The following is a 13297-nucleotide window of genomic DNA, read 5'->3' as shown; positions in this document are numbered from 1 at the left end:
AAAACAATTTGACCATGCTAAAGCAGATGTGAAGTTTCACTTTGTGTTTTAGTCAACACTTGAACTGTAAAAACAGCCGAGAAGTGATATTTGGAAGCGTGTGCTCAGGAGGACGTGGCCATCACTGAGGTACCTGTTACACTGTGAGGTTGAGTGGCTTTCTCTGATCTCTGAGGTTGCCAGGCTGTGCCAGAATAAGACTGTTGTGATGCAGAGGCTCCTGAAGGACCTGGGGCCACCCATCATACCATGTTTCTCATGGCAGCCCTGCCTTCACCCTGCCTTGTGCTCAGCAGGGTCACAGCCATGGGCTGAGCTTTGGAGGCTGCAGGTTTTCTGCTCTCTGTCTGTATGCAGTGGAAGGCAACAGCATAGTGACAGAATTTTGCTCAGCTCTGGGATTCTGATGGTGGTTTTGTTTATTTTCAAGGAGATAAATGCTGTTTTGCATCTTGTTTCAGCTGAGTTTTACCTCTGTGCTAACCTGGTTTGTTCAGTTGTTTCACCACAAACCATATTTTTTTCTTTTTTAGTATTTTAGTTCTGATTAAACCTAAATAAGTCAATTGCGTAGCTTATTACTTCAAAGATACTTAGATCAGACTTTGTATTCTCAGATCACTCAATTAGAACACAATTAATCCTCGCTCAGCTTCTAATTTGAAATGAGCGTTGCTGATATTCTTGACTGCAGTAAGATCTCTTGAAGAATCACATGTTGATTATGTGGACACCAGGCCCTGATTTTTCAGAAGTGCTCGGCACAATCAATGTGTACTAGAATCGATAGAATTAGGTATATTGTCAGTTTGTGAATTTAAATGAGAAATTAAAAAATTTAAAAAGACAAAATATGGACAGTATTTCAGATGCCCAGTTCTCTGATTTTCATTATGCTTTTGAGAGACTTCTCCTTAAATCCTAAATTTTCCAGGTTTTATAGTGTGTTCTGGCGAAACCCCTAATGCAACTAATAATTGAGATAAGGCATCATTTCCTCAGCATTTTCTCCCCAAACCAATACTGGCGACTATATCAAAAACAAAATCTTGTTCCTGATGTAAAAAGCCAGATGTAGTCCATCAAGACACTCCTCATTGTGTTTAAGCTTCCAAATAATAAAGCAATTTGCAGGAGGCCTCGGAGCGTGTCGTGTCCCATGATCCATTGGGCCAGTCCCTCCTCCTGCTAATCCTTTATTGTGGGACAGGTGATTTACTCCTCTGAACTTCAGAGCTCAGCAGATTTGCAGGTACTGCCGTTGAAGTTTTAATTTAGGCAAAGATGCTCATAAAGAAGTACTCAGATGTTCAGATGTGAATCCAATTTTATGTCCCTGGCAAGTTCAATAGTGTTCGGCTTCTGCTTTTGATTCATTTAAAGGGGTTTATGAAGAAGAAGCAGCATATTAAGCTTTTATCTCTCTCATATATACACCAGTGTGTGTGCATGCTCCCTAGTTAGTACTTTATATATATATAAGCTCTTATATGTTTTAATATAAACTGTATAATATCTATATGACATTAATATTGGTATTTGTTTTATTTTTCTATATTAAAGGCTACGTTCATCTTGTGCCAGATTTCAGAGGTTTTGCAGCTGCAGTGTATGTTCAGTTACCTCTGCACAGCTCATTTTGCACAGTATCTTGTATTTATTGTGTGGGAACTGAGTCTTGAGGCGGATTAAATTAATTTGTGGTAACTTGAATTCAGCCCTTGCTTCTTTAATCTTACAGAAATGCTATTTATTGATATGCTCTTGCCTCACTTTTAAGAACAGCCTCCATGATTTTATGGTGACAAGATTTAGAGTCTTTATTTAGCTGGCATTACCATGGCTCTCAGAGCAAAACTGTTTTGTTTATGTGGGTAGGACTTTGCCATACTTATCCTCAAGAAGGAAAAGCTGCATCTAAAGTAAGTTGAGAAAACATGAAACACATGAATCTTTTGAAGTAACTTTCAACACAAGGGCACTCTTTTGTATTTTATCACTCTGTCATGGTTTGAGATAGCCCCAAAATCCAATTCCCTTGCTCCATCCCCCCTCCCACATCTCAACCCAATGTGAGATGGGTTTTTCCAGACAAAACACAGCCAGACTCAGAATGGGGGAAAGGGAATATATTACAATGACTGTACAAATAAATACTTATACTATAACACATTATATACACGATCACAACTATCTCTACCATGACATATGTATTTACAAAGGATCAGATCTCTTCTCCCCTCCAAATAAAAGTCCAGGAGGGAAAGAAGGACAGATCCCTTCCAGTCTCTCAGGGCAGCAGCTTCTTCTAAGGCAGCAGGTTCTCCTCATCTCATGCATGCAGCAGTAACTGGATTGTTGTAGCTGGATCTCTGTTCAATACACACAAGGGGGTCTCCAGGCCCCTCGACCCGTCGTCTCCAAAATGAGGGTCTTTCTCTTCCGTGGACTGCGTAGCAGGGACAAGCTCGCGTCACCACGTCATACCACGAAGCTCAGGGGTCTTCGTGGCAGTCCCTTTCCTCAGGGGATTCAAATTCCCCTTTGCAGAGCTCTGTGCTCTGCCTCAAGGCTGCTAGCTTAGCAGCAGCAGCGAGGGGGGCCAAGGTCAACCCCCCCGCATTCCTTCTCCGTCCCGGTCCAGCTTCCCAGGACGCCTTTGAGCTTCTCAGCTCCTCTCTGCAAGTGCTGTAGCACTCCAAGGCTCTTTCAAGCAAGAGTCCATCATCTTCCTCCTTCCAGGAGGTTTCAAGGAGTTTGGGGGTTTGGTACAGTTCCTACCCCCAGAACTCCGAAGTTCTGCTGCGGGGTCTCTCTTCTGCTGCTTCCTCCGGTTCAGTTCTTATCTGTCCTGGCTCTTATCCAGAGTCTCTGGACACTGCCGCCGCTTCTGCTCTGTCTCTGTAGCCCCCAACTGGGGCTGGGGGGCCCCAGAGGCCCCGAGGGGCTCCGGGCCCCTTTCCTCGTGGCTGTCACAACATGGCTACTTCTTCCATCAACTAAACTACAACCCTTCTCTTCCGGTGCTTGTGATATGTTTACATTTCTGTAGGAGCGTTCATTGGGCAGAACTTCAAAACTTCCAGGGGTTTCCACCCCTGGGGGTTACCACTTTTCAGCCTCTGGGGGAAAACAAGGTTCAAACCACTACAACACTCATAGATATCCACTTATTGAAATCCAAACATGCTTTGCTTTAAGTCAGAACACAGATTAGGAGAGTAATTCCACTTAAACTTCTGTGCTGTGGATATTGTCCAAACACATTTTCTTCCTGCTGTGTCTCTTTCTCCACATGCTGTTGTGGAATGGCCCAGGACCTAGTGCAGATTTGCTGTTCTTGGAGGTCCAAATGGGGATTTTAAACGTAAAACTTTCTAGTTTAAATAGCCTCTTTCAAATTTAGATAAGACATAGCCAAGGCAAGGACAGTGAGGAGAGAGCACATAGGACAGCCCTAAAATTTACGATGTGTTCATGAAAGGCAACTGCCGTTCAGAAAAGAAAAAGAAACTGCTGTGTAGATTTGAGGCAACATGTTGAGAATGCAGAAATTAGTATAATTCACTATTTAAAGTTTCTTGTCAGAGGACAACTTTCACTTTACCTTGCACGAGTCCCAGTAAACCTGCCTGTTCTTCATCAACCTGTGCTTCCCCAGGCCCACAGAAACACTTAGGAAAAGTAATGACCTCTCTCCAACAAACTCTGTTCTCTTTCTGTTATTTTGTGTGTTGGTTTTTTGTTTGTTTTTTTAATAAATATTTGCCTTAATTAGCTTACAGTTAATTAATCAGTTCAGTGGTTTTTCTATACTTCTTTGTTTCATATCAAAAAAAGATCAGTCTTGCTGCAAATGGTTTCCCCTTGTGATGTTTTCTTTTATTATTTGATTCATTAAGTACAGAATTTGCTTTAGTTCCTAAAAACAAACACACATCATTAGTTATCATTTCTGTAATATCTACTGATTAATGTTTGCTAGAAAACTACAACTTGATACAATGTCTAGAGTGTGTGGTTCATAACACAGTGTTTTATTTTCTTTATTCTCTTTAGCTATTTTCATTAGACATAAATCATTGCAATGTGTGGAATTGCACTTAAATGCAGACCAGTAAATAAGTTTGTTTATAAAAGTGTCTGTGTTTAGAATGACACCTGCTTATTCAATTTTCTTCTCATGTGCCTTTATTTTTATCCACTTGCCTTAATGATTAGAAAAAATATTTTTCATTATCCATGCAAACATGCCAGTACTCAAAGAATGAGAAGTTTATATCCTTCTTTATCACTAAAAATATAATATGTTGTTTTTCAATGAAAGAGGCTGAAAGAGTAGCATAATTTTCAGATCTTGCTGTGTGTTTGTGGCATTACTAAACAGAAGAATACAGGCTAAATCCTGATCACATGAAAGATATCATCACTGCATTGTTGCTGTCTTTTCATATTTGGAGTTTAATCTTCTTGCGCTGGCACAAATCCTGTTCATTTGAAGCTGATTGGTAAAATAACAGTGAATGAAAAGAGATTGAGATCTCTGACTAAATTTGATAGAAACCTAAAGACCATATTCTCAAAAAGTATTTTTAATCCATTAAGGTTCATCTCCTAGAAGCCCCTGATAGAAACAGGGAGGAAAAAAACTCCTCTGGGTAGGTGTAGAGAATGATCAAGGCTAGGCTGCTGTCCTCTGCTCCAGAGAGGAGACTTTCTCCAAGGAGAACCCATAAAGAAATATTTTTAAATCTAAATACGGTCTTTGTCAACATCTCAGCTGTGCAGCCTGGAAACACTGCTTTATGTTGCTGATCTCAAATAATCACTGATCTGTTTAACCATGTTTTGATGCCTCCAGGTCTAAGAGGCATGCAGGCTTAGCTTCCTGCTTGCAGGGTTTGACTCTTCTCCCAGGAGGTCTTCCCTAGAAAATGCTGAGGAGAGCGGTACCATCGCACACATTTGTGATTCGTTTTTCTCTTCTGTTTTAGGCCCTTCAAACCACCACAGCCAGTCAACGCTGAGGCCACCTCTCCCTCCTCCTCACAACCATTCCCTGTCCCATCACCATTCCTCCGCCAACTCCCTCAACAGGAACTCGCTCACCAACCGCCGCAACCAGATCCACGCGCCCGCCCCGGCGCCCAACGACCTGGCCACCACCCCCGAGTCTGTGCAGCTCCAGGACAGCTGGGTGCTCAACAGCAACGTCCCGCTTGAGACCAGGTGGGTGCTGGGATGGACACCCCGGGAGGTGCCGCTGAAGGGCCTCTGGAGCGCCCTGGGTTTGTCAGGAGCGGGGTTTGGGGTGCTCTGTGTCACTGGTGGCTTCGGCTGACCCAGCACTGGGAGTCAGTGGCGTTAGAATGCCCACCAGCCCCGATTTGCTTTGCTTTCCAAGGTAGGCAGGTGAACATCTCTGTTCACATCCCATTTTAAAGCCTTTTGGACCGTCCCTGCCAACACAGCTCATGAGGTTAGTGCAGCATATTTATATCACGGGCTCAGGGACAATTTACTTAGAATTCATATTGACTGTGCTGCTGAAAAATTATGCATTTTTCCTTTCCTGAGGTAACAAACAGAGGCTCACTTGACATTATGCATTTTGGGAGACTTGGAGAAACAATCCTAGATTCAAGACTGACAGTACTATAATTTTAATTTATACCTCATCCAGCATGTGAGTTCATTTTAATCTCTTTTGTACGTGTTAGCAGCTTGATGCCTGTGGGGCAAACAGTGGCATATAAATGAAAAGGTGCAGCACTTAGGCCTGACAGAGAAATATATAAATAAGTGCCTGACATGCTGCTGGTCCAAATATTCTGGTTTGTTGTCATTTGGGGTATGGAATGTCAAACATATTTAACTTGCACTTTAAATAGCAGAGCTGGCAGAGCTGAGATCTCAGATTTTAAAATTGGCCGTGGTGTTGCTGAATAAAGTGCTTGGAATAGCAGGGTGGTGTTGCTTGCCCAGATAGTGATAAACACAGAGTACAGGTGGAGGAGCTGGGCTGCTGGTACCACTGCCTTGTGCTGGGGTTTCAGCTGCTTGGTTACCACAGCTTCTGAGATGTTACATTTGGCTTGCAGCCTTCTGGGAATTTAATGGCACTCTGCTGGGTTACACCCTGAGTAGCTACATATGGTGTAGTTACACCACCGTGCAGCATCAGCCCAGGCCCTCCAAAAATTTGATTAAAGACCGTCATCTGGTTTGGAGCTCTGGGAGGAGCTGCTATAGCTGGGTTGGAGTTACAGCACCCAGGCTGTTGTTACTCAGTAGTTAATCAGTGGTTATTCTTCCATGGGGAGCAGATGAGACTGGAAAGAGCAGGGAGTCTGTGCTCCTGGGCTGGGCTGGGATGTGCACAAGGGGCTGCACTCACATTGCCCTGCTTTGCTAAAGTGGGAACATGAGTGCCATGAAGAAGTGGGGTACTAAAAAACAAATGCAAGTTATCCAAAGCCTTGATGGACAAAAAAAGAAAGGAAAGGGATTCTCGCTTGCTGAAGGTTTGGAGCTAACTTTGGCCAGGAAAAAATAGTGATGCTCAACTCTTAACTGCTGCTCCTGTGAGAGCCTCTGCTACTTTTTAGAACTTGACTTGGGAACCCTGAATTTGTAATTTATTGTTAAGAATTACAAGATAAAAATGTTGGTCCTGTTCATCCCGGTCCAGTTCTTCCTGCGTGATTCATTGCCCAGGATCAGAACATAGTTTAAATTTTGGTGTAGAGTGGTCCCAGCTGCACCTGGTCTGCCTGTTTCCATCTGAAATTGTTCTTGGGTACAGCAGTTCCAGAAATGTGTCATTTCTGAAGTCTTAAGATTGTCCCAATTTACCAATCACTTTACACGGATGGAATTTTTTGAGATATTCACAAACGGATTCTTTGCCATAATACTGACAATCTATGAGCCACAGCAGGGAACATTTGCCTGGCTGGTTTTATTTTACTGTCTGATTTTGTGCCTGTTCCCTGACAGTGGTGACTGTCAGTTCCATTATTGACTTTGGTTCTTCTTCTTTTTTTTTTTTTTTTTAATCATGAAAACTCTGGGAATATAGATGTACATGTTGATGACAAAAGGTTACTTTGTGAATACTGTTATTTTTGGAGGTTGCAGGATGCCCTGCAGTTAATTGGAGCCTTTTGGTAGATAGGTTTGTCACAGGCAAGCATTAAGCTATTAGAAAATGTCCTGGCAGAATTGCTGTGTTCCAAGACTATTCCAGAGATGCTTCAGGATCGATTTTTCTTCTTTTCTGAAATTACACACCTGACAGGGCTTGATGACAAGTTTCATCGCAAGAATATTAACTCAGAAGATGACTATTTTTTTTCTGTTTGCAGTGAGTTTTGCTGAAATGGATGCTTGTAAAATCATTGGAGACTTTCAGAATTAGCCTGTAATTCTTTCACTTTAAAACTGGCATTTCATCTACATTCATACCAATATCCTCCAAAAAAAAGGACACCTTTCTGGTAACTTTTTATTTCAGCCTTTATAGCTTTAGCTTGTTGCAAAACACTGACCCCTCTCATCCCGCCTCTTCACAGTGCACTGCTTTTTAATTTTTATCTTGTTGTCTGTTTATTAATCTCAGTAGTGGAGTGCTCAGGAGGAAAAGCCAGCACTGACAGCACCTGCTTTATCAGGAGAGAGTTTCATAACTTTTAGTTTTCATCTTTCAGTTACCTTCAGCAGATTCTGCTCTCAGCTGAAAATGATGTGCGAGTCACGTTACTGATTATGAAACAAAAAGGGGTACCCGAGCCATCTGAAGGGAATGCTTTGTGTCAGTACGACAAAACTCAGCTCACAATTTAGATTCCAGATGTCTCTTTATCTTACAGTACCGAGTGCTGAAATCATTGAATAACACAACATGTGTCTGCGTGTTGTTATTTTGTTTGTGGTAAGAATATTTTAACCTTCCCTTCATTCCTTTGCTGTCTTAGGCAGCTTGGTCTAAATTCAGACTGTTTGGAGACATCATGTTTTCCAAATATATCCTTTCTCCATCTCTTGTTTCAGTATTGATTGAGAGTTGTTAATCACATTTGGTTTATTTTCTTTGTGATGTAAAGGAAGCTTTTACTGCCTGAACATGTTTTCATGTGGCCTCTTCAGGCAACTCTACCCAAATCTCTGTGTACCCTTTGTGGTGCTGTATTTTTTACATAATTATGCTGAGCTGTATTGCAGCATCTCATTGCTTTCAGTGGAGTTACAAGTTTGCAAAATGCCTATACAGAGTTCCTAATTACACGTTTTTAGAGTCATAGAACAGTTTGGATTGGAAGGAGCTTTAAGGATCATCCTGGACAGGGTCACCTGTCACAAGTTGCTCAAAGACCCGACCAACCTGGCCTGGAACACTTGCAGTGCTGTGTGCTTGTTTTTAGTGTGCTTGTTGCTGGTTTGAGGCAATCAAATATGGACTGCATCTTCCCTAGTCTGCTGCTGCTTTATGGCTGCAAGGGGCCCCCTGGCTGGCTACATAATTGTTCTGTTTTCTTTGAAATAAGGGTCTGTACTGGAAGGGTTGAAATATCCCTAAGTAAGGCTGCAGTAATGCATCGCCGTAGCACTTTTATGGTGCTATTTTTATGGTTCATTTCTGCAGTATTTAGCTGCCTTACCTTTAGGCTTGGAGCTGCTGTTTAATGCTCTTTAACTTTTATTGTCCTCCTTGCAGTCTTGTTTCAAACCGTCCCCTCCTCCTCCTAACAAAGTGCTGGTTTCTGCCTTTTCCAGTTAAGAGGTGTTCCTTTATTGCTGCTTTAATCATTGCTTTCGAAGGGGGTTTGTGATGGAAATACTGCCTTTGAACGTCCTGGTGTGAGTCTCGTTACTTACAGACAGCCAGAGAGGCAGTACCTGCTTTAAAGCTGGAAATGCTTTGAGGGCACAGGGAGAAAAGAATGGCTTTGCAAGGGAGGTTCCCGTGGCTCTTTGCTCTGCAGGAGTCCTCTGGGGCAGGAACCTCACACAGGCACCGGTCCAAAGGGAATGACTGGTGAGGGAGAACAGAGGAGCTTTCATGGACAGATGTTTGGGATTGCCTCATGTATTAATACCTATTTCCATACTTTATATTGATGTTATATTAATTGGTACGATTATGATTAATAATACTTAATCCAGGAGGGAAAAAAATATAGAATTAAATACAAATCAGTCTTATTCTTTGGTCTCATAATTAGTCTCATAATTTGAAATACTTTCAGTCCAAATCTAAAGATAATTTTGTATCTATGTCTATAATTTCTTTGAGCTTGTTCACAAGGATCTGTTGCTAGGCTTTGAGGAAGACTGTTACATCCTAATGTTTCTCCTGTGTTTCAAGATAAAGGATGATGATCATTGGTTCTGGTGATTATCACTTTCTCTAGATCTTGTGGGCTGTAGTGTAAGACCAGTGGTCCAAATCTGGGGTCATTTAACCAAAGTTCAGTTTAAAAATTGAACAATCTGAAAATTAACCAGAAAAGAACTTCCATGACCCTTAAAAGAACCCTCTTAAAAATATTTGCCTTTTTCTGTGGTTCAAACTATATTTGTTACTTTGCCAGTCCGATTCCAACACAATCACTGTGAGCCTGAGGACAGCACTGAATGGGAAATTAGTGGATGGAGTAGCAGTGTGAGCTGTATCCCAGTCTGCACCAGGGCAGTGCTTGAACTCGTAATTGTTGGGCATCAGAACAGGGAAACGTCTGCACCCAGTGTTTTTGTAGCTGCAACCTTCCAGTGAAGGAATGAACGCTGTGCCTGTGCACAGGCTATGGCAGCGTGGCAAAAAAGCCAGGAACAGAGCACATAAGAAGAGGGATTTAATGCTGCAAGGGGACGAGTATTAATTTTTTTCAAGAAGGAAGTGAATGGTCTGTAGTGTTGTTAATACTGCACTCACATGCCGTCCCATGTTTGGGTGTCAAGATCAGCTGCAGAACTTCTGAACTGAATATATAAACTTGAAGTTCTGCCTGTGTCGAAGTTCCAAGCTACAACTGCTCTCCACAATTGTCTGCCTATTTTCAGTGGTGTCTCAATATTTTGATATCTTTGTACATGATGCAAAATGTTCTGGAACACAAGAGTGAAACAAAAATTCTTCTCCTTTTGTTAATGCAAATTTCTAGAATATATTGGGCATAACAAGCAACTACTTGGAACAGTGAAGTAACTCCTCACTCTGATTTTGCTTTGTCTTGTGTGGCTTTCTCTTACCACTTACTTAAAGGGTGCAGCTACAGGCACAAATGCTGCAGCAGGTCAGTCCTCTGAGACTGAGGGCTGGGGCAAGCACTGGCTCCTGCATGTGAAGGTTACAGGAAGGTTGTGGGGACTTTCCAAATAATTGAGATCTGTGTGGATAGATTCTGGACCTGTTTAAAAATCAAAAGCATTTTAAAGAGTCAAGGAAAGCACAGTCAAAAGCATCCCCAAGGACTTGACGCACATTTAGGCCGTGTACTTGGAGGAATTCCAAAAGCACAGTAGAAAGGTCATTTTTAGCAGGCTACTGGGGTGTCGTTTTCATAACAAATGTAGACACTGAAAAAAGAGGAAAGGAAAACACTACAAAGGCAGGATACATAATAGTGATTCAGAAAATCCATCCACATATACTCCCACTCACGTTCACATAAGCTCAAAGAAGTTTTTACTGATTGCAGATAATTGCATGTTTTCACGATCTTGTTGGTTGGCATTTTTAAGTTCTGGGTCGTGCAGAGTGAACAGGCACTGTGAGTGACTGTACAGAAAGAGGCACATACCCTTAGAGTGTTACTTTTTATTTTAAAAAAACTAAAATTTTGTGTTCTCTTTTTTAAATTTACATATAGACTGATAAAATTCCCTTAGAGTTCAGAGTTTTATTATTCTAGTCTATTATTTATAGATTTGAAATAGCACTGTTAGTACTTTTTCTCTTGTTAAGTGAGTAGCTGAATCAAGAGATAGTAGAGAGCTTACATGTATGCCTTTTAAAATAGAAGTGTTTTGAAATTTGTTCATTAATTGATGTAGAAGATTAAAACTGAATGGACCAATTGAAATGCAAAATATTGTTGTCATTGTGCTCACTACTGAAATAACAAATATTGGACTTCATCACTTGACACTATGCAACATGTTCCTCAGAACTTTAGGACACGAGGTTTTCTGCTTACAGAAGGGAAAGTTCCTACAGTTGAGCTGATGCAGAGCTGCTAAATGTTCCTATATCTGCATTATTAATCCTGCTCCACTGTCATGTATGTGCATACACAAAGACACTGATATTTTTTGTGTTTGTGTCTGTAGCTATGCCTGTTACTCTTTCCTAGGCAGTAACCAGCAGTTTCTTTGCTGTGTTCCTGGGGAATAAACAACAGTGCAAGAAAGAGGTGCATAAATTTCAAGGGCAAAGCAGTTATTTACTGGCTAACTCCCACAAAAGCTAACTAGGATTCAAGCAGGCAGGCTGAGTGAGTGTGCTCACCACTTCTTGCAGGACACCCAGAATCTTTTTCGACCACACAGGTCAGGAAGGTGAGGAGTGGCCACTGTAGCTCCCCAGGGTTGCTGAGCTGCTGTGTGGCACCAGTTCCACCCAGTGCATCCTTGCTAGCCTTCCTGGTTTTCCCTTTCTAGAGCTTATGCCTTTTCATTGTGGTCTTCCAAATTCTTGAGCTACTACCAATCCCCATCTCACCAGTCCTTCCCCTCTCAGTATTTTCCACTGTTCCTTTCTGTAGCCTCTCCCACAGCCCTGTATCACAGCAGGGCTGTGCCATGGGGACATACCAGAGCCAGGCTCGGCACACAGTGGTGACAGCCCCCAGAGAACGCTCCAGGGGTTTATAAAAGGTTATAAAAGTGTATCCGGCAGTATCTCAATCTTCCAGATGAAAACAGGTTGTCCTGTAGAGAGGTACCCAGAACAGAGCAGGTACTGTACCCAGGTACAGTACAGGGGTTTTACCCTTGTGAACATTGCCAGTTTGGTTTTGTTTAATAATGTGACAGGTCAGGGTGCCCAAAGGTTGGCACCTGTCTCTTTGCCCCACACCCTGCCTTGCTGTCAGGCACTGTTCAATCACTGTGCTTCATGTGTCCAACTGTGTCTTTGTTAGAGGGGGGTGGTGACAAGCCAACCTGGTACTGACGACAGCCTCCGTGACACTCTGCTCTGCACTCGGCAAAGTTTCAGAATAATTTGCCTGGGGATGTGAAGAACCCAGCCTTTAAGGGATCATCAGCCTTTCAAGAGCTGGGGAGCTGGTATTGGAGCTGTTCTGGGAGCTGGGTGGCTGCTACAAGGTTCAGAGGTTACAGTGAGTAGAAGTGTCCCCTTGACACTGATGTGTTCATCCTGAATTACTGTTTCTGTGCCTAATAGGGTGTCCTTAGTTCCTGTGTCATTACCTGCAGCAGGCTGGAAATCACTGAAATAGTGTGTTGTGAGGACTGTGCTCTGTTTGCAACAAGCATTTGGGTGTGGGGGTGCACAGTGTGTATAAAATGGCCAGTTGGTTTATGTGTGTGTGTATTTTAAATAGCTTTCCACTGAAAAATCTGTCTTACTGAGCTTAATCTGTAGATTTGACGTGATTGAGACAATTCCTTGTAACCATACAGTTTAGACATATAAAGATAACATGTTTTAACTTTTACTGCTAACTTTAGAGCTTTTTGGAGGGACACCCAAGTCCCTGTGTTCTGGGCAGCAGAAAGGGTAGAAACTTCTGTGCAGTTATACCACACCAGAGAACCCTCAGCTGTGGAAACCTAAATGATGGATCCATGTTTTGTGCAAGAACATGCAATTAAAATCTCATTTGGAGAAAGACTGAGACACAGGTAACCAAAGATTGCACCAGTCTACGACTCAGAGTTCATTTTTGCATAACAGGCATAACAACAGCTTATATCGTTTTCTTTAGTCTGGGTTTCTTTTTGTATGGAAGGCAGAAAGCTGCCATAAAACTTCACTGTCTGAATTTGGCAGCCACTGTGAAGCTTCCATTGACATAAAATGACTCATGGCTACTTTTTTGGAGGACTTTGAAGCCTGAAGACTTTTTTTTCTCCCAATGAAAGCCAGCATGTTATGTTCTATATTCCATTGTTTCTTTTCTTCTAAGAATAAATGTCCAACAAAATTATAGACAGGTGTGATTTTACCACAGCTTGAAGATATTTTTAAGTCCTGGAACAACTAAACCAAACTGTTTCTATTATCTTGGCATATAGTTTTTCTATTTATTAATTACTATGAAAACCCTGT

At 42.0% G+C, this 13297-nt stretch overlaps 1 protein-coding gene across 13 annotated transcripts in view; it reads left to right on the top strand.

Annotated features, from left to right (window-relative positions):
- TENM2 (teneurin transmembrane protein 2) overlaps positions 1-13297 on the top strand; it is a 625985-nt gene that overhangs the window by 445321 nt on the left and 167367 nt on the right. For all 13 annotated transcript variants that reach the window (XM_027643089.1, XM_027643088.1, XM_027643087.1 and 10 more), the window contains one exon: positions 4995-5229. In XM_027643089.1, coding sequence (XP_027498890.1) covers positions 4995-5229 — 235 coding nt within the window. The remainder of the gene's footprint in view (positions 1-4994; positions 5230-13297) is intronic.

The sequence above is a fragment of the Corapipo altera genome, unplaced genomic scaffold, assembly GCF_003945725.1.
Source record: "Corapipo altera isolate COAL_440 unplaced genomic scaffold, ASM394572v1 75, whole genome shotgun sequence".
NCBI lineage: Eukaryota > Metazoa > Chordata > Aves > Passeriformes > Pipridae > Corapipo > Corapipo altera.
The sequence above is the reverse complement of the archived record's forward strand: the minus strand, read 5'-3'. Positions and strand labels throughout refer to the sequence as shown.